This window comes from Eschrichtius robustus, chromosome 17 (genome assembly GCF_028021215.1).
Source record: "Eschrichtius robustus isolate mEscRob2 chromosome 17, mEscRob2.pri, whole genome shotgun sequence".
Taxonomy (NCBI): domain Eukaryota; kingdom Metazoa; phylum Chordata; class Mammalia; order Artiodactyla; family Eschrichtiidae; genus Eschrichtius; species Eschrichtius robustus.
In genome coordinates this window covers 82,346,488-82,368,138 of record NC_090840.1, presented here as the reverse complement: position 1 = coordinate 82,368,138, position 21,651 = coordinate 82,346,488, and the positions used below count along the sequence as shown (strand labels likewise).

General features: G+C 45.5%; 1 protein-coding gene across 2 annotated transcripts in view; it reads left to right on the top strand.

Annotated features, from left to right (window-relative positions):
• Positions 1 to 21,651, top strand: part of COL22A1 (collagen type XXII alpha 1 chain) — a 242,295-nt gene that overhangs the window by 188,017 nt on the left and 32,627 nt on the right. For both annotated transcript variants that reach the window (XM_068525749.1, XM_068525748.1), the window contains 6 exons: positions 1,426 to 1,539; positions 1,923 to 1,976; positions 9,696 to 9,749; positions 11,352 to 11,405; positions 14,200 to 14,253; positions 18,652 to 18,705. In XM_068525749.1, coding sequence (XP_068381850.1) covers positions 1,426 to 1,539; positions 1,923 to 1,976; positions 9,696 to 9,749; positions 11,352 to 11,405; positions 14,200 to 14,253; positions 18,652 to 18,705 — 384 coding nt within the window. The remainder of the gene's footprint in view (positions 1 to 1,425; positions 1,540 to 1,922; positions 1,977 to 9,695; positions 9,750 to 11,351; positions 11,406 to 14,199; positions 14,254 to 18,651; positions 18,706 to 21,651) is intronic.

Sequence of the window (21,651 nt, the reverse complement as noted above, 5' to 3'; positions counted from 1 at the left end):
GATAAAGCAACTCTACCTCTGTTCTCGGAGAGCTAACGCTTTTTTGCTTGGTGGGGGAGGGCTGGGAGCTATAAACAGATCTCCTCAATAGTGAGACAGGTGCTTCCGTAGCAGGAATTCCTGGGTCCGTGGGAGCAGGAACATATCCCCAGTGTGAAGCCATCAGGAAGGCTTCCTGGAGTAGGACACGTCTCAAGACTCTTCAAATATTGGGTAGGAGTAAGTGCCTAAAAGGAAGGTGGCCTGTTCAAAGTTGCTTTTTTGATGACGAAAGCCCTTCCATCCTGAATTAGAGACCGATTTGAATGCCAAGCCACCTGAAGCATCACCTCATCGAATATGAACAAGTCTTTGCCGATCTCTCCAGTGGAGCATCCCGGAAGCCCTAGTTAATGCGTTTGTTTGTGTCAGTTGGTACATGGAACCATGAGCCCTTCGAGACGTGTGCTTGCTGTGGTCTCAAAGCAGAAAAGCACAGTGCCTAACAGCGAGGGAGCTGCTGGGTAGATATATGAATTCATAACAGCCAAAAGCACTGGGGATGATCTGCCACTCTTCTGAGAGACCTCTTTGTTTTATCTCATTTAACCCTTAGAGCAGGAGAGAATAGGGGAGGAAGAGAGTGAGGGTTAGGGAGAAGGGCGTGGAAGGAGCAACTCAAGACCCTGGGGTGTGACGTGGATGAGAGTGTGGTCAAGCCTGTGAATTTTATTCGGTGTTCACTGTGCTCCAAAATGTAAGCTCTGGGGAGGACGCAGACAAGCTAGAGAACCTGTTCTCTGGGCCGAGAACTTTACATTCACGCCAGGGACAGCACTTACCTGCCTCGAAGGAGTGGAGCAAAGCTCCATGCTGGGGAACAGTTATTAAATGCCTACTTTGAACAAAGAATAATGCCAGGCATGGTGAGATTTGGTGTGTGTCACAGCAAGAGAGTCCCAAGGGTGGGTGCCTGTTGCTTTCTCTTTTTTTTTGCTGCTTTGTTCAGAAACCTCTTGGGCAAACCCACCAGACAGAGAATGCAGTTCCCAGCTCTGTCTTGTCTCTGGTCTTAGGGACAGAGCATGCTATCTTTAACAGTACTGAATGTTTGCCTTAAATCTGTACTGTGAATGTTTTTAGACGCTCACAGACATTGGTACATCTTCGCTTTCGACATCTTCATCTTGGGCTACATTTCAGCAGTCTGGTCAGAAGTAGGGAGAAATGCGGTAATAATCCAGATATATCAGATGTATCAGTGCTGAAATCTAATTTAAGACCAAGAGAGAAAAATGCAAAGTTTGACACAAGCTATGTGGGTAGTGACTCAATCCACCTGTTTCCTTTTCATCATTTGCTGGCTTCTTCCTGTCTGGAAAGGTAGGAGCCATGGGCCACCTTTTGCTTTATAAGTAACTGTACTGTTTTTGCTCTTTTTCTCAGGATGTGTGCAGTGACTGTCCCCCAGGTCCCCCAGGCCTCCCTGGTCTGCCAGGTTTTAAAGGGGACAGAGGTCTCCCGGGAAAGCCAGGGAGAGAAGGCACAGAAGGGAAAAAGGTAAGGAGAAAAGGGGAAACTTAGTTTTTGTCACTGTAATGGAATACATCACCTGGGAGACCTCAGCACCGCGTCTCGGGGACACGAGGGGGGATTCTACGCAAGGGCACAGAAGCGGGAGGTAGGGCCATGGGGGCCCTTGGGGACTGGCTCTCATACCAGCTGCCACACTGGTGGTGGGTGACGGCCATGAATGCACAGCTGCCCACCTACACCCTTTGCTCAGACACGCAGTAGGGTGGGCAGGGGACAGGGAAGCCGGTGGGAAGTCAGTGAGTGCATGTGTAAGAGGATGGCTTGCCCATGGCTCTGGGCATGGGCTCCAGACACTCATTCTTGCTGTTTTGTTTTGTTTTGTTTTTCCCCTGTTATTCCTGCTGCAGGGAGATGCTGGGCCCAGAGGCCTCCCAGGGCCCCCAGGAAAAGATGGACCACAGGTCAGTGAGCTTTCATAAAAATCATGTGCGTTTATTCTCATCTCACTGGTGAACCGATGTTTGAGGAAGGGTGACGTCCAGTGGAAAGGAGCAATGATTTTAAAATCAGAAAATCCAAGTTCAGGTTTTCTCCTTAGCACTGACTGTCTCAGTGACCATGGGAAGGGGCCCTTGAACTTGTTGAGTCTCAGATTGCTCATAGACAACTACTAGTGGCTGAAAGAATAGATGAGCTACCAGATAGGAATGTGTAGTGCTGGTTAAGACATGAGCTTTGGGGTCAGACAGCTCTGAACTCGAGTCCCACCCCTGAGTTGAGTCTTTGGAGCTGTGTGACCTTAGGCAAAATTCTTGACCTCTCTGGGCCTCAATTTCTCCGCCCACTAACAATGTGAATAAAAACAACTTCAGAGAGAGGGAAGAGTTGCACGATATCATACATAAAAAGAACTTGGCACTCAATAAAAATATTAGGAAGGAGCTATACAAACACACGTGAGTATCATTAACTCCCACATGAATGACAAGACAGCCATCTAAAACGGGCAGGACAGCTTGTAGTTTCACAAAGCCAGGGAGACTGGCCTGGGAGGAAGGAGCTGGGATCACAGCCGTAGAACAGGCTGCGAAGCTCTGGCTGCCAGAGCAAGTGTCTGGGCTGTGGCTGTTTGGGCTCTGGGTGGTGACAGTATTTACCTCTAAGGGGAAGAGAGTGTGTGAGTGCGGCGTACAGGCAGGGAGCGGGTGAGCTCTGACCTTCCCAGCCTTATTCCACTTCCCCTGACATCGATGCTGCCCTGGGGGTTCTCTCTGACCCCCTTGTCACCTCTGTGCTGCTGGAAACTCTACGCCCTGCTCTGCCCCAGCATTCAGGGACACGTGTCACTGTGTCTCTTCTTGTGGCCTGGCTGGGACACGGTGTGGCTCATCTGATGGGGGATGCAGCAGGAAATTGTCAGTAGGAGAGAGACCACAGGAGCAAGCCCTTTGGGGTTGGAATCCAGTCTCAGCAGTGACCTTGAGCTAGCTTCTTACCTCTCTGCCCTTCCCTTTCCTCCTGGTACCCTAGGGAGTGTGAGAGCAGAGACCTTATAGGCTCTGGCCCTGACGGCCGCTCATGAGATGCCCCCACCAGAGCCTGTCACATTGTAAGCCCTCTGTCAATCTTAGCCCTCATGCTCTGTCAGCCCCTGGGCCAGGATTGGGGTGAGGACCTGGGTGGAAAACGTAAGGGGAAGCCAAAATCCTCCATAACCAAGATAAATGAGACTCTAATGTAGTATTATGAAATGTTTAAAATGAGTGCAGTAGATACATAAGGAACAAAATATCAAAATGTTAAATAAAGACGAGACCCAGGGCTTCCCTCGTGGCACAGTGGTTAAGAATCCGCCTGCCAGTGCAGGGGACACGGGTTCAAGCCTTGGGCCGGGAAGATCCCACATGCTGCAGAGCAACTAAACCCATGTGCCACAACTACTGAAGCCTGGGCGTCTAGAGCCCGTGCTCCATAACAAGAGAAGCCACCGCAATGAGAAGCCCGCGCACTGCAACAAAGAGTAGCCCCTGCTCGCCGCAACTAGAGAAAGCCTGCGCGCAGCAACAAAGACCCAATGTGGCCAAAAATAAATAAATAAAATAAATAAATTTATATGTATAAAAAAAGACGAGACCCAACCTACACATGAATCCCTCACTTTCCTTGCCTCCCCCTAATCCTTGCCCCTTTGGAGCCCTGTTATTTATTTACATGTTCATATTTTGTTCATCTTGGATTATTTTGCATTAATTTTGACTTATAAAAATATGGCCCTAAAATATGATTTATCTTGGATCCTGAGGTTTCCCGGGGCCCCTTACATTTTGCCCCCCAGGTGAGTGCTCACTTTCCTCACCCTAGGCACAGCCCTGGAAAATGGGGTTGGAGGTATTATTATTACCATTAAAAGGCAAGGAAGCAAACAGAAATATGGTGGTGTGACAACAAAGCCAGGGGCCTGTGGGGTATCAGGATGGAAAACAGCCAGATCTCCCAGGCCCTGGCTGGCAGGTTAGACATCTAGTTGTTATCCAGAGACACTGAAGTTTTAGAGGGTTTTGACAAACCTAAGACTCCTGCTTCAGGGACTATAGATGTCAGGTCTCAGTCTGCCCGGGGGCAGTGTTAGGTTAAGAGACACCAGCACAACCTAGCATCCTCTGCGCTATTTGCTGAGGATTACCCTTCTTTTCTGGGGTCATAAACAGTGGCTAACCTCGTCGCCTGGAGGATTCTGCGGTGGGTAGTTTCAGCTGGTCCTCACCATGCAGCCCTTGTTGTCATCTTGCCGCTGCTGGGTGCTGCCTCTGCCATGGAATGACCAGAGAAACAAAAGCCAATCAATTAAGCAGACAGGAGTTCCCTCCACCGAGTAGGAACTGTTTTCTCTATCAGCCCAGCTGCTCCTGAAGTGTTGGTGTCTTGGGACAAGCGCTCTGCCTTTGTTCTTTTATAATTCCCTTCAAGGGAGGGTTGGTTCCTTTACAGAGTCAGAGAAAGCCAAAGAAAGCTTCCACCCAGAAAAAGGACAGAAATTAGTGCTGCCTCTGAAAGACGGGGTGTTTTTTTTCCCCCCTTGGAAGTCCATGGTGACTGTGAGAAATTCTCAGGGTCCACACTACAGAATGAGCTACTCCCAGGGACTGCAGGAGACAGCGTGCCTGGTGTGTTAAGGGCCAAGAGCCAGTTTACCCGCTTTACAATATTGTCTCCTGCGATGGTGAGCGTCGTCCTAGGAAGCAGAGATGTTGTTCCACTTTACAGAGTAGGAAACTAAGGTTGAGCAAGATTAAATGCCAGTATTACAAAACTAGTAGGTGGTATAGCCAAGGTGAATCCCTGCTCGTCCAACTCCAGGACCCTCACGAGTTAGTATGCTGTTATACCCCCAGTAATGCTACCACCACCGGCAGCACCAAGGACAGCTCCCCACGGGGGAGCCTAGCTTCTACCTACACTGTCTCCGGTACAGCCCCTGTAATAGCTTCCCCCTGCCACCACCTACTGCTGGGAAGCTGAGTTGCAGAGGATTTACATACCTCATCTGAGGACTCACAGGCTTGCCCTGGTTCTTGGCTTCAAATTCAAGCCTGTCTCTGTGCTCTTCATCCCACGCCACTCTCCAGAAAACAGAACAGAGAGGATTGCTTCACTTCCTTTCTGTTGAGCCTCCGTTATCAAACAGGATCTCTGCCAGACCTGCGGACACCAGGATGAATTTGTAAATTGAAAATGCTGCCCACAGTGGAGCATTTCTGGGCATTGTTAGCGTCCTTCTGTAACCACAGGCCCTGGGTGTTCACTGGTCGGTCACGTGCGTCGTCAAGAAGCTTTGATTTGCTTCATTGCGTGCGATGGTGATCCAACGTCTGGGAAATCAGCCTCCCCAGGATCTTTCTCGCAGACTTGCAGCTGCTCTCTTCGGCTGCTGGGTCCGGGGGGGTTAATGACACCGTCAAATCCAGAGCTTCACTGTAGAGCTTTCGAACTGCCTAAGACACTGACTCTAAGGGGTAGGGTCTGGAGAAACAGTGGCTGTTGTTACGATTACAGCCCGTGTAGAGGAAGAAGGAGCGAGACGGTAATCAGAACGTGATTTTCTGGAAACGCGGTTTTCCGCAGAGTCAGATGCAATAGCGCCTTCCAGTTTGGAAGTGCCGCTTATTCTATCCTTCGTGAAAAACGTGGTTTTCTTCTCGTCCGCGTGTCCACCAATCACGTAATGGGAACTGCAGGGATTGGAGAAGCTAAGTGAGCAGAAGCCTCCCACCCCCATCCCCCCACTGCCTTGGAGGTTCTGGACGATTCTGGGAGCAGGGATAATACCTCCTCTGCTGTTACAAGAACTGCCAGAAAAGGCCCTGGAATCCCGTTCTTCCCAGAAGGCAACCCAGAGCCATTTAATCCCTGCTGTCTTCAGGAGAGGTCTCTTTTCACCCACAGCTGCCTCAATCCTGAAAGATTCTCACCACGCATGCCCTTAACCAGCTCCCTTCTGAGTCAGGAGGAAGAGGTAGGTCAGAAATGGGCCATGCTTTCTAAGGCCTGATGTGTTGGAGAAGAAAGATCTACAAGGTCATGACTCTTAGAAAAATCAGACTGGGGCCGAGGCCACCGAGAGCAGTGAGAGGTCAGGGGTTCTCCAACCCAGTTCTGCCTCTTAGTAGCTGAGTGAATTGCGCTTACTAATTACAAGACTTGGGCAACTTTGACTCTTCTGAACCTGGCGTCCCTCATCTGTAAAAGAACTACGTGGCTCATCTCACAGAGAGGATGTGACCATTAAAACAAGGAAACATCTACAAAGCACCAGGCATGGTGCCCAGCACGTAGGAAATGTGAGATGCGTGTAACTGTGGGAGGTCCTCATAATTGTTCCTCCATCTGAGTTAATAACAACTATAACAAATTTCCAGGAGAAGAGTTAAATGATTTTAAGGAAAATAATGCCATGGGGCAGAGGTCACCTGTGAAGGCCACCTGCAGCGGGAGGTGGGATTTTAGTTGCATTGGAAAGTTAGGCAGTGCTTTGCCAGGCATTCTTGGGGAAGAGTTTTCTAGGCAGAGAAACAGCAGGCAAAATTTCAGGGACGGGGCTTATTCTGAGAATAGCAGAGACTTAACTAATTTGAGAAAGTTTAGGCCCTGCTCTCAACAGTTTGTAAACTCCTGGAGAGAATTACCTGTTTGAGGGATTCACAAAAGCCAGCATCCTTAGAGCAGCCTCTGCTAGGAACATAACCTCTAAATAATTGTTACGTTATGCACTTAGCAAATGATGGTGTTGAGGAAATATAATTAAAAACTAAACAGAATCTTCTCCCAAACCAGAAAACCTGTCCACAAAGAAAAGAAGGGAAATAATTTTATTTTTGTACAAGCATTAAGCCAGAGTATTATAAGGCATCACCGGCAATTTTGCTAAGAGATTGTAAAGACAAAGAAATCTCACCCTTTTCTATGGCCAAGCAGCTATGACCCATGAGGTGTGCGTCCTCAGGATGAGCAATAACTAGTTCTCGTGTAAGGGGACCAAGTAGCACCATTTGTCATGTTCATCCTAACTCACCTGGTGATCGGAGCGATCTTCTGCTTTAGTGAATTAGTTTTGAACAAAAGAAAATCAAACTTCTCTTTGCAGCTTGGAACAAGGGACCCCGAAGTTAGACTCCTACTTTCCTTTAGAACCTGGGAGATGGGGCTTTATTTTCCTTGTTGATTACATTTCAAAGAGATGTTCCCAGGTTCTTGAGAAAGACTTTCCTGGGTCCTAGAGCTGGCAAAAGGCTTATTCAGCTTTGAAAAGGACTTACATACATTTCAAAGAGACAGAGAAAGAACTCACAGTGTCAAGTTTTCTGAAGTAAATGCTCTAATAAAAGGGGTTGTGGTGGGAGTTTCTTCCCTTCTTTTCAACAGGAAAAATGAAGCCCTTCCATTGGACCCTCAATAAACATGTACTGAAGAGAGCTGAGCTAACAAAATAGTAAACTCGTAATGTCCCTGGAATGTAAACTCCAGGTGGGCAGGTGGTTTTTTGGTTTTGTTTTGTTTCTAATCTGTTTTTTTGATTGCTGTATTCTCGGTGCATAGAAAGGTTCCCAGAGCATGGTCAGCAAGGTCAGTCGGGCTTCTAGACTATAAATCTAGTGCTCTTGACATTATAAAACCAATGGGACAAGGCAACACGACCTAGGAAAATAACCAGGAAAGTAACTTGGTCAGGAGTAGGCAGTTTGGATACAGACAGATCTGGATTAGTTGCCAAATCTTGTTTCTTATTACCTGTGTGACCTCAGGCGAATCACTTCACCTCTCTGGTCTTCAGATTTCTTATCTCTACGCTCTGGTAATAACCCCTACCTCACTGAGTGGTTTTCCTGGCTAAATTAGATAATGTAGACATATTAAATACTGTTTTGCATCAGCTCAGGATACACACAAAGAAATACGTGAAGTGGGATCTCATGTGGACGCCCTGGAAGAGCACCCGGCAGAGTAGGGGCTCTGTAAATGTCAGTCCTCTTTCCTGGAAGAAAGTGAGTCAGGCTTGGGGGTGGCTGTGTTTGCTTTGATCCCCAGCTGCGGTGGAGAAGGAGACAAGGACAACTGTGGAGATCCTTGAGCTGCTGCCATTTAGTTGCTGTGAGATGAGGGTTTGAAACCATTCTAAGCCCAGACTGAGGACTGGAAATTGAAAGGAAACCATTTACTTTTAAGGCAGTCGTCCTAAATGTCGGAGAAGCCGTGTGCCATTCTGTCACTTCTTTTCACTGAGGTTATAAAGTGGTCTGCAGACAGTGCTGGCTTTATAGATTTTAAAACAGTAGACATAATTACATGCAAAAATGTTGGAACAAGTGCTCTTCCCCTCTGAACCTATTTTGTTTTTCCTCTACACAGAAGCATTTGGCACTTTACAGGCATTAGATCACCTAACCCTCCCAATATACCCAAGGGAGGCAGCCAGGGTGTTATTAGGTAGTTATTGTCATCAATGAACTGCTGATGTGGTACAACAGTCTGGATAGGAAGACAACTGGGCGTGATGTTTCAGTGAGAGAGTTGTAGGGTTCTGGACCTGGACCCTCGTAGATTGACCTGCCCCCTCGCATCCTTCATTTACTGAATGAATAAACAGAGCAAAGAAGGGACATGATCTTCTGAAAGATGCAAAGATAAGAGAGGACAGGCCTGGAAACACGGCCAAGATTGACTAATTGCCAACGACTTCTTTTACTGCATAATACATTCTTTTAAAGGAACTGAAATGTTTTTGTTTAATAACATTTTACTGGAATATACTTGTTAACATACTAAACACAGGGCCAAAGAGGTGACGGTTAAGAGAGATTGGAACCTTTGAATGTTACTTTCAGGATTAGTTTGTAAAACTATATTTTTGGTAGGTCGCAGGCTATGTCTTGATGACCGTGATAATGAAGATGATGGTGATGCGAGGGAGGAGGAGGAGGAGAATGATAGAGGTGCCAGGAGTGAATGTTGTAGTGCTGGTGGTGACGATGATGATGATTGATATGAGGAGAGGATAGTGGTTGTGGTGGTGATGATGTCATAATGACAGCAACAGTGATGGTGACAGTGGTGATGATGGTGATAATGATCATAGTGATAATTACGATGAGAATGACGATAGCTGATGTTTATTGAGAGCTAACACTGAACCCATCGCTAGTGTACTTGGTAGATTTCAGTTCATGTAATCCTCACAACAAACCCATGAGTCTGCTGTTATCATTCTCATTTTAGAAGTAGGAAACAGAGAGTTGAAACAACTTGCCCAATGACACACAATTAGTAAATGACAAAGCCAGGATTCAAATACAAAATAGTAAAAAATAATAATTATATTTATTGCACTCTTACTATATCCTGAGCTCTATGCTAAGTGTTTTCCATGTATTATTTGATTTTATTCTCCCAACATTTCATGAGGGGGGCAATCATTACTCTATTTTGTAGATTAAAAGAACTACAACTCGGAGTTTAAATGACCTGCTCAAGGTCCCACAGCTAGTTTGGGCCTGCAGCACAAACTTGATAAGAAATTGATGAAGAATGAGAGAATGAGTGCATTGCAAAATTTTTCTTTTGCAACGTAACGCTAGCAAAATTTCCAGTAATTTTCTTTTTTTTTTTTTTTTTTTTCTTCTCCTAAGGGAAATAAAGGAGAACGTGGTGCAGATGGTGAGACTGGACAGAAAGGTGATCAGGTAAAAGCTTATTTTGCAGTGAAACATTCGCCCTGAAGAAACATCACTATTTTTCCTAGGTAACTGTCATTCCACCGTTTCTGCAATCGTTTCTTGTCTCTTCTTTGCCTTCGGTAGGATTTTCTTCTACATCATGTTTCCATGGTTTCCACCTGGGTTCATTGCCACACTCCCCTTCCCCGACTATCCGAGGAGCCTACCTTTTCTCTTCTTTAAAAACACGTATTTTAAAATTTTGTACTCGTTTACTTTTAGTGCTTCTTGCTCACTGAACTGGTAGTCATTCATTACAAAATGCAAAACGCCCCCTCCTTTCTTCCTGCCCACCCACCACTTCTGTTGTATGACTCTCACTGTGTGAGCTAAAATACTTCATAGACACCCGTTCTCTGCTCAGGGCCCATCCAGCCCTGCTGGGCCACTGCTCCGAATGCATTGTAAGAGTGTTCCCGTGTGGATCTGAACGCTGTCTCCCATTCTTCTCTTATCCAGGGCTACCAGCTCGCCCTGCACTCTCAAGTCCTCAGCCTCGAACAGCCTTTAAGCCATTTAAACTGGCTACTCTGCTTGTGCCTTGCTGCTGTCACTCTTTTCCCTCTTTTCCTGTTTTCTCTCCCTCCTGCCCTTCCCCTTTGCTTCTAAGTCTTCTGTCCGTCTCTCGGTCGGTACTCATCGTAAACCAGCTCCGTGCCAGGCCCCGCACCAGGCTCTGAAATACAGGATGAGTGATGGGCAAATCCCTAACCTCACAGGGCTTTTCATTCAGCGACAGGGTGAGGCATGTGAGCAACGAATCCAGAGGCGGTGAGATAAGCGCTACACTAAAGGTCTGAATGACATACTCAGCGAAAATTCCACTTGTATCTTGAAAGACAAGATTTTCTTTGGATTATTCTTATGAGTTGTGAATGGCAGTGATCTCTGCACCGAATGTTACAGTTTGTGTTTTCCTGTGGAAGGAGGTGAAGGAGGAGGGCAGGGAGATCATTTCTTTCGTGGTAGTTTGTTTGGTTTGATAACATTGCTGTACTAAATAAATGCTGATGCAATACACTTCACAGCGTAACCGGTTTAGCTCATTCTATAATACACATGGACTCCTCGCCACATGGGGACGTGAATCTCTTTCTTAAAATAACTGTAATGCTGTCATAGATGCCATAATTCAGCTAATCTAGCTATTTCCATTGTGGGTCTAAATTGTGTGTATATGTATTTATTTGTTTTTAAATTTTTATTATGGGATACTTCAAACATACATGAAAATAAGAGCATATAATAAAAATTACCCCATTGTATTTATCACCTGGTCATAATATCTTCCAGCTATTTGGCCACTCTTGTTTTCGTCTATATCCTTCTTCCTTCACATTATTTTGAAGCAAATCCAGTTACAGGATAGATTTGTTTTTGTAAATATTATTAGATACTCCCTCAACCACCTATTTATATACATATAAATATGTTCATATATGTATATCTATAGCCAGAATTTTTATCTGAGTTAGAAGATGGATTCTAGCTTGTTGTCAGAAATTCGGTAGTTGCACGAAGTGCAACTTTTTGGGAATCATTTAAAATAATTGCCTTGTGTTTTCCTAGGGTCATCCAGGAGTTCCAGGTTTCATGGGGCCCCCAGGGAACCCTGGGCCACCGGTAAGTAATTATTTTGAATCTCCTCCTCTTCTGGCCTTGTCATTTGTGCATACTTCCATACTCCCTGGAGGTGGTATCACATGGACAGACCTCTTATTTTAAAGAGTGGGCTGACACCTGAAAGGTGTCTGGGGTGAAGTGAAAGTGCAGGTTGCGGCGGCGTCTGGGGTGAGCTCAGAGGGGCTTGGCTACATTGAGGGACAGTGTAGTCAGAATGCTCTTGGGACAGGGGCCATTGGCAGGGATGCACAGGCTCCACTTAGCATTTTTCATCCAGCTCGGGTTGGGGGAAGCCTGGGATAATTCCAAGGTTAGGCTCTTAAGTAAGAAATGTATTATAGAAGCAACTTTCCCTCTTCCGTAGGAAACTGTCCCATGGTGAGAGGCTCAGGGAATCACAGAGTGTCGTGCAAACCCAGACTTTCTTGGATTTACTGTAATTGATAACAATAATAATAACTGCAAGTTATTACTATGTATTGTTACTGTTTTCAACAGTTCATTCGTTGTCATTCTAAGGCACTTGTTATCGGTCTAGCTATAGCAACAGCCTTTACTATCATCCCATTTATTCCCATTGACCCTCCTCCCCCTCCAAACAGATGTTCTCCTTGCTCTTCCGGTAGCTGTGGTGCTAACACTGACTGATGCTCTTCTTGGCAAACTTACCTCCCTTTGGTCTAGGTTGCTCGTCTGTCTCCAGCTGATCCGTGAGTTTATTCAGCATCATGCAGGTGTTTGTTGAGCCTCCACTTTGGGCCATGGCTTGGACTGTTACTTGCCTTTGGGAATGGATGCTGAGTCAGCTGCCCATTCAGGTTTAGGGGCCAGTCATGCAGAAGAAACTCAAGAGCAGGCAGCTGACCCTCCTGGTCCATCATGCATTGTTTTTTGAGTGTTCATGATGTTATATGTAGATACCAAGAAGACAGAGCTCTTTACTTTCACAGTTTATTTTCTGGTGCTCTGTTAGCATTCTTCTTCCAGTAAAACCCTTACCCTGTTCCCAACCTGCTAGCTTAGCTGGATTCCAGAGTCTAGGGTGCCAAAAGCTGTTGGCAAAATTATGTAGAAGAATCCAAATTTGGAGTAGAAACGCAATCATTCTGTTAGGTGTGTAATTTTCCCCTGCAGCAGCCCAGATGCAGGGGAGCGTGAACCTTAGGCTGTTTATCTAAATATTATCAACATCTCTTTATTTCGTGAACATTTACGGGGTCCTCACCTGGTGAAAGACGTGGAGACAAATCAGACTGCAGCTTGTCTCCAGGATTTGTCTTACACGGAAAATAAGACACACCTTCTACAACTGTGTCAGATTTCCTTGAGGTCCAAGACCGTGGTGTGGCCATTTCTGTATCCCTGAAACTTTGCCAGCACCTGGTACGACATAGGCACCCAATAAATGTATGCAAAAGGACTAAATAAAGACTGCTGGAAAGGTGTCAGTAAAGTACTGCGAGACCTTGCTTATTTGTTATCCCATGCTTAGTTATTACCTGCAGTGCTCCTGGTCTTGGGTTGGCCAACAGACACGCACAGAAGAAGACCACTGTCATCAGACTTCTGATAACAGAGAGCCCTTTATGGAGATCTCTTAGTGTGTACCTGGTGCTGGCTGGCTAACTCTTTACATGTATCACCTTACTCAGTTCTCTCAACAACTCAAGTTAAGTCAGTGCTGTCTTCTTCTTTTTTTTCCTTTTTCTCCATTTTACAAGGGAACTGACAAGCAGAGAGGTAAAGTAACTTCCCATACAGCTAGTCAGTGGGGACCCAGGACATGGACCCAGGAACCCTGGCTCTGAGAGGGTGCACTCCTAACTGGTACCCTCAGTTCTGTGCTGAGCACATTGTAAACATTGCCTCGTTTACTCCCCACCTCCCTATGGCATGGGCAATATCACCTTCTGCCTTCTGTGGATAAGGAAACTGAAGCATCAAAGCCAGTAAGAAGCAATGCATCGATTAGTCTAAAGAACCTCCACCTTTATCACCCAGCCAGCCCAGCTCCTAATTCATTCATTTATTCAAGAACTATTGAGTGTCTACTATCTCCAAGGCACTGTTTTAGTTCCCAGTAAACAAGGTGATAAACACTAAGATGTCAGATGGACGCAAAGGCTGGAGAAAAATAAAAACAGAAAAGGGATGGTGAGGAGCAGGGACTTGCAATTTTGGATCTGGTAGGCTGAAAATGTCTCACTGAGAAGCTGATACCTGAGCCAAGGTGTGGAGGAGGGCAGGTTATGAGCTCTGACACATGGGGGTTTAGACTGCAGCCGGAAGGAACAGCACGTGCAGTAACCCTAGGGCAGAAGCCTGTCTGGGGCTCACTCTGCACCACTTACCTGTGTACAACTCCCCTTCCCTTTATCCATCTATGCATCTCTTCATCCTTGGATTGTCGATACAGGCAATTGCCTTCCTTAGCTCTCTGGAAGATAAATCCAATTGTTTATTTCTTGTCTTCTGTCCTGAAATGTTCCCTGATGTTAGCTGAAAATGTCCACTCTGAAGTGAGACCATTTACTCTCATCTTATGGATAATTAGCTGGTGAATGCTTTGGCCTCTCCTGAAATGCGGCTGCTGTCCTCCCGACATCTTTGTATTCCCAGAGGCTATCCCAGCCTGATGGGGAAGGCAGAAGCACCTCTGAAACACTTACAGTTCAGACAGCTGGGAAGGGGCACAGGATCTAAGGTCTGTGCATTGCCTCATGCACGAAGAGGAGGTGCTGATGACCTCTGTTCAGATACACAGCAAACTGGCTTTCTGCTTTACCACCCTTAGGGGGCAGGTGGAACTGCCGGAGCTGCGGGACCGCCAGGAATCCAAGGATCCCCGGTAAGTTCCTCGTTGGAGAGAGAGGATGTGCCTTCAGTTCGTGTTTGGACTTTCCCAGAACCCCAAGTGTTTGCCAGCCCTGCCCTGGTCCTCCTTAACTCCTGTGGCTCACATTCCAAAGGTCTGTTCACTACTGGTCGACCACAGGAGGAATTGCTTTATGTTAGAACCCTGGTTACCTCGCCTCTAAATTAAAGGTTTGGATGAAATGACCTGGCAATCTGTGATTCCAGAATTCAGCTTACAACCAATTCAAACTAGTTCAAGGTTTAGCCCCATCACTCTATTCCTTTTCGGCTTGGTTTCTATTTGGAAGAGGCACAGGGGAGGAGAAAGCCTTGGAGCTACCCCGTCCTGAGCCTGTGGTATGAGCCAGGTGGTATGTCAGGCAGGAGGTAGCTACTGTTATCCAGTTGTTCAAAAAGCAGAGTGAAATTAAGAAAGTGGAAGTCACAGGTCAAGGTCCTAAAACTACACAGGTGGAGGTAGTTGGAATCCAAGACTTTTGTCTCAAACACCAGCATTATATTCATTGCATGAAGCTGCCGGGACCATTCTTGGTTTCAACACCATAAAGCAAAGGTGAACCTCAGTTTGACAGGCACTGTGCTCGTAGTCATTACATGCATATTCACTTAAAGGAAATTACGGTCCCTTGATATCCCTTATCTCATCTGACTGCCCTATAAATAGGAATCATTGTCTCCATTTTATAAGTAAGGAATGTGGGCATAAGAGAAGTAAAACTACCAGTTCAGGGTCACATGGTGAGGAAATGTCAGAGCTGGGTGCAAACCCCACTCTACAGAAATCTCAGTGTCATGTTCCAGGTAGGGCTATTGCTAGCAAGCAGGTCAACCCTGCCCTGGTACCTCTGGACTCTGGTGCCAGGAGCACTTCCTCCTCAGATGAGGAAGACAAAGGCCAGTGGGGTGATGTCACTCATCCAAGGTCGTACAGGAAATTAATGTCCAAGTTGGGAGTTAAGTCAGTTTGAAAATTCCCATTTCAGCATTCTTTCTGTTACTCCACGCTGACCCACTGTGCGGGATGGTCGGGGTAGGGGCAGGAGGGATGTCGAGATTGACAAATAACAGCCACATGGTTCTTTTTGTGATCATCATCTAGCTAATCCTTTTGAAGCAGCCCACCGAGAAGTCCCAGGATGAATAAAATATGAACCATACTGCAGGCAGCTTTTTATTGATTCTCAGACAGAAAAAGATTTCCCCCATAAAAACTAATGGACTGTTTGCCTGAGGAGAATAAGATGTGGGTCCCAGATGTAAATCCTAGGAATTAAACTACATTAAATGAGATATTGATTCTGTCCTGGCAAGTTATACCTGTGCTTGAAGTTGCCCGTGGTCTTGGTATTTCCACATAAACATCAAACCAGAAAACAGCTGAAGTTTTCTTAGCACAAATAATGAGTATTGGTAGTTAAAAAACAGAAATAAAGAAAGTTAAATAGGGAATAGTTAAAAATATATATATACACACAGAGAAATCTAAAACATTTCTATTGCATTTTGAGTTAAAACATATAAACCATTTGCCAATCTTTTTGACATGGGATGAAGGCCCTCGTTTTTATTTCTGTTCCCCTGAATAGAGTCTCTTGTCGTTATATTGTAGGGAGAACATCCACCCATTTACTATTTGTTGCCTTTTTAAAAAGTGGTTTGAGGGACTTCCCTGTTAAGAATCTGCCTGCCAATGCAGGGGATACAGGTTTGAGCCCTGGTCCGGGAAGATCCCACACGCCGCGGAGCAACTAAGCCCATGCGCCACAACTACTGAGCCTGTGCTCTAGAGCCCACGAGCCACAACTACTGAGCTCACGTGCTGCAACTACTGAAGCCCGTGAGCCTAGAGCCCGTGCACTTCAGCAAGAGAAGCCACCGCAATGAGAAGCCCGCGCACCGCAACGAAAAGTAGGCCCCGCTTGCCGCAACTAGAGAAAGGCTGCACACAGCAACGAAGACCCAATGCAGCCAAAAATAAATAAATAAAAAATAAATAAATTTATTTTTTTAAAAGTGGTTTGGGTGTATAACAACATCTGTGAAGCAATTTGAATGTAGGATCCTAGTTTGTTAGGATTTTTTGCAAATCTTTTATAGCTATCTTGTGGTACAGCTATCAGCTATATATTTAGACAGTGAATGTCTCATCTTTATCAAATATTTTCAACATCTTAATTTGCGAAAAAGATCATTCTTTTTCTTTTTCCACCTAAATTTCATTGGGTAACCTAATGAACAATTAAATTGTGTAATTTCCATAGCAAACAACAAGTGGTGAAAACAGGCTTGGGAACAACCATACTGACTCCTTACTGAGTCTTCGACTCACCTGATTGGAGCAGAAAGACCCTAAATAGTAGAAGATATTTTAGTCTTGAGGGCCATACGGTCTCTGTTGCAAATCCTCAACTCTGCCACGGTCAGGTGATATCAGCCACAGACATTATGTAAACTAGCGGTGAGACTGCGTTCGGATGAGACTTTATTTGCAGCAACAAGCAGAGGGCGGGAGCTTGCTGACTCCTGTCCTAGATCACTAGTGCTTTCATAGCAGGGTCTTGGGAATAATAAGCGTCCAAGAAGGGATCCAGGAAGCTCTGTTATCAATATGTAAAAATACCTAACTAGGGTGAATATTTGGCCCAAGTTGACCAAAAAACCCACTTTATTTGTTAATGTTTGTAGGTGTTGTGATATGGGGAGGGGGTGAATGTTTTTTTTTGTTTTATTGTTATTATTTTGCATTGGTGTAAGTGGTGATATGTCCAAACAGTCTAAAATATCACGCAACGTAAGTTTACAGAGATGCAGGTCATGCCAAATTGTTATCAATGCAAATGTGTAAACATAGCATTTCATTTTTTAAGAGCTAAGAGTAACCTCCCATCATGAATAGGTAGAGTGTAGATACTTCTTTTTTTTTTTGAGTGTAGATACTTTCGAGAATAGGTTTTAACAAACCAGTAGTGAACCTAAAACATTGTTCATTCTTCACTAGTTCCCAAAGGTCTAGGAAAAAATAGTCTCAATATCTTTTTTTTTTAATAAATTTATTTATTTATTTTATTTTTGGCTGTGTTGGGGCTTCGTTGCTGCACGCAGCCTTTCTCTAGTTGCGGCGAGTGGGGGGCTACTCTTCGTTGTGGTGTGCAGGCTCAGTAGCTGTGGCTCGTGGGCTCTAGAGCACAGGCTCAGTAGTTGTGGCGCACGGGCTTAGTTGCTCCGCGGCAAGTGGGATCTTCCCAGACCAGGGCTCGAACCTGTGTCCCCTGCATTGGCAGGCAGATTCTTAACCACTGCATCACCAGGGAAGTCCCTCAGTATCTTAACGATGTGACACTGGTATCTTTCATTTTCTTCAGATTTGGAAATGAAAGTCAGTTATTGAGTTTTTATTGAGTTTAACTAGTACTTACTAAAGAAAGTGTGCTTTGGTCCCCTCATTGAACACTTTACATGACAGTATATTAAATCTCTCTGAATCTGAAATAAATATCAAAATATTTTTGCTTTTGCTTTTCTTCCAAGGGGATAGCATCACAACCTTTAAGAATATTTCATTTTGTGTGGAATGTGGATCAGAGTGTAAAGCCAGACATCAGTGTTTTATTGCAAAGGAAACACTAGCAGGAAATTATGAAGTTATCAGGACTTTCAGAGTACTCATGGTAGAGATGCAGGATGATATAAATATGCACATTAGAATAAAAATGATAACACTGATTACCTCATCTGATTTAGAAACTCTAGTTGACAGTGATGTGTACTTTTGCTGAGTAAAATGAGAAAGGAAGTATTAATGCACCTTGGTAAACACAATCTTTCAAGGTCTGTTTCATGGGGGAAAGGGATACTAAAAGCAAGCACTGATGGTAAAGAGCTGGGGGACCTCTGGATAAGACGGTGGCAGTAACAAAACCATCTGTTACCTGTGCCCCTGGTCAGCTGGTCAGTTCTTTACTTGCCTTGAGTGCTGTATGCAGAAGCCCTGCCGGTGCTATGGTCTGTGCTTTGAGGCGGTCTGGGGACAAAGTGCAGAGTTGGATCTGGACCCAGGTCTTGTGGACCCCTAAACTTCTTCCCAGTACGCCTTCCAAGCACTAATTCCCCAAGTCTATGTAATAAGGCCAAAATGAGTTCCGGTCTGCACACCAACCTGCCTGATTGTGCTCTGTCCAGGGCCCCTCCCTGCCCTGCAGGGAAGCAGTGCCTGGAAAGGAACCAGGTGGATGAGGCAGATGCAGAGGCATCCATTGCTCCTCACTAAAGACTCCTTCCAACCCACGAAGGCAATTCCGGGTGAGATCATTTACCTCCAGAAAAGCCAATCCGAGAAATTCAATGGTGTTTCGTGTCTTGGATCTTTTAGGGGAAAGAAGGTCCTCCTGGCCCCCAAGGCCCATCTGGATTACCCGGCATCCCAGTAAGTGGCATTTTTTTTTTAAAAATCTAGTTTCTCTACTACAAAAATAAGCAAAGGAAACTATATTCCACCATTGTTGACACAAAGCATGTTTACTAGGGAAATTTTTGGCATTATAGAAAATTAGAAGAAAAATAATACTAACCAAAGCCAATTTTAGTCTCATTCTTCCTTTATATATTTGTTGTTGTTTACTTATGTAAATAAAATTTTCATCTCTCTCTCTCTCCACACACACATCAGTCAACAGACACATACATACATAACTGTGATAATATAAACATTTTCTATTTTCCACACTGGTATTAAATGCTCATAAGTTTTACATACATTCTACCCAATAAATATACCATAATATATATGATTATGCTTCTATTGCCTCGTAAGTCTTACAACTATTTTAAAAATCTACAATAGATTATTTTACATTAGGTTATTATTTTACATTAGATTACTGTTTTACATTAGATTATCATTTTATTTCTATAGGATGGTGCCCAAAAGTGGAGTCTACTGGTCAGAGCACAGTAATATCTAAGGTTCTTGATGCATACTGCAAAATTACTTTCCACAAATGTTGTTCCGGACTTTTCAATTTAATACACTTCTCAATAGGGTCAGACACTCCAGTATGTTAGTAATAAGGCTGGTCCAGAGAGGCCATGTGCTGCCTTCTTCATCGAGAATAAATCCTTGTGTGGCTCCTCGTCTGATGTGTGCCTGCAGCTGGGACCTCTCCTGGACACAGCCCCACCCCTGCCCTCCACGGGGCATCCTTTTGTTCCAGCCATACTGGCTTCCTTTTGGTTTCTAGAACACTCTGCACCCTCTCCTCTCTAGGCCACAGGGCCTTTGCACATGCCTTTCTGTCCACCCAGAATGCCCTCTTGTCACTCTTTCACTATTTGATGCCTTTGATCTTTTCCAGCTCATCCCAGGCATCACTTCCTAGAAGTTTCCTCTGCCCCCCCAGGCTAGGATAGGCTCTCTTAGTCTCCTTTTCTTTTCTTCCTAAGTGCCTGTCTCAGCTGGTAGTCACATGTTTATTTGCGTAATGGTTTGATTAGTGACCACCTCCACCATTATTCACTAATTGATTTGCTCATTCAGCGCACACTGATTAGGCACCTACTGGGTGCTGGATCTGGGGACCTAACAGAAGAGTGCCTGGTAATCATGGGCTTATGTTCTGGGTTGTGGGTTCTATGGGACGAGGCTTTTGTTCCCCACACGTGGTGGGCACACGGCAAATATTACTTAAAGAAATATGTGGATGCGTGAATTGTTTTCCTAGAGCCCTTCCTCCTTGAGTGTCTGATAAGTGCTACTGCGGGTCGAGCAGGCATTTCCGGGGCACCGCCAGTAGCCGTCACTGCAACCACACAACCCCGGAGGTTAAGTTACCTGTCCAGGGAGCACAGATCTTAAAAGACAGGCTGGGATGTGAAACCCCGGTTGGCATAAACTGCAGCGCTGTAGCCTAGTGTGTCATAGCAGCTAGGAAATACTTGATTTAATTCCAGGAATAATAAAGCTAAGGAGAGAAAATTCCAGTTTGAATTTTCCGCCAAACCCTTATGATCAAAGTCCTAGGGTACTGGAGAAGAGAGAAATGACCTGAGATACGAGTGTGTGATTTTCTTAGTAGTATCCCTCCTCTGTCCCACCTTCCCTCTTTCCTTCCTTCTTTCCCTCCAGTGCAAACCCCTGCTCCCTCTTATCCTCAGAGGAAAGCCGAGACATCGACCTCCCTGGCACCTCGTGAACTCACCCTGTTTTCCTCTCTGTCTCTGTCTCAGCCCTGTCCCTGTACGCTCCAGCCTTGCTGCACACCCCTTCCTCCCAGCCACTCTAAACAGCTTTGCCTTCCTCCGAGTCATCCCTATGCAGAAAACTCTTCCTCTCCCTCTGCCGGGGCAATAGGAATCACCATAGCTTTCATGCGCACTGTGCTAACCGCAGGGCGGGCTCAGTGCAGAGAGCTTTCCACCTGTTCATATGCATAATCCTCACCACACCCCGCTCCTCTGTTCATCCCGAGGTCTCGGCTAGACATCATCTTCTCCAGGGAGACGTCCTTGAACCTGCCCAGTGGGGTTAGGCGGGAATCAGAGCTGTGCTCTAAGAGCACTTCCTTCATAACCCCTTGCAGCACTTGGGATTTACAGTCATAAATACCTGTTGGTTTTCTGTCCACCTCCACCCACCCCCTCCCCCATCACAGAGGCAAGTCGGTGTTTCCTAAATCTGGGCTGAGTGCAGGACAGGAGGAAGGAGTGATCCATGAATGAACAGCACGCGCCTGACCTATGTATGCCGGCATTCGAGGAACCGGATGTACCCAACCAGCGCGGAGTGGTTTTTTTTTTTTTTTGGCAGAGGAAGGGTCTCACGGAGAAGCCAAACAAAAAAGGAAGAAACCATTGACACAGAGCATGATGCATAGTGTGACAGATAAATGGGAAAGCCAGGCCTGGAAGGGTGCCTGGGGTAGGTGACCCTCATAGATGAGTATTCAAGGTCAAGTCATCCAGGCAGAGGAAGTTGAGTGGGGTCACAAAGAAGGTACTTCAGGTAGAAGGAGCAAGCTGCAAAAAGACATGGGTCTGTTTACTTACACTGACCGACTGTAAGACACGTTCAAATGGGAAGTGGCTTCCATGTTCCATGTCCGGTAGGGGCTGTGAGGGATACAGTGTAACCTTTCACTAACACTCTTGGAGCACCGACATTGGACTTCCATGAAATAGAATTGTCAAACTTCCCGTGACCAAGGGCCAGCTCTGTGCCGTGCACTGCAAGAAAGACCCTTCATATATGCCTTACAGCTCCTCCGCCTGCAGTGTAAGTGTCAACATCCCTTTAATTTATTAAAGGTGAAGAAATGAGGCTCTGAGAAGTGCACGGATTGCTCAGCAATGCAGTCAGCAAGAGCAGTCTTTCTCT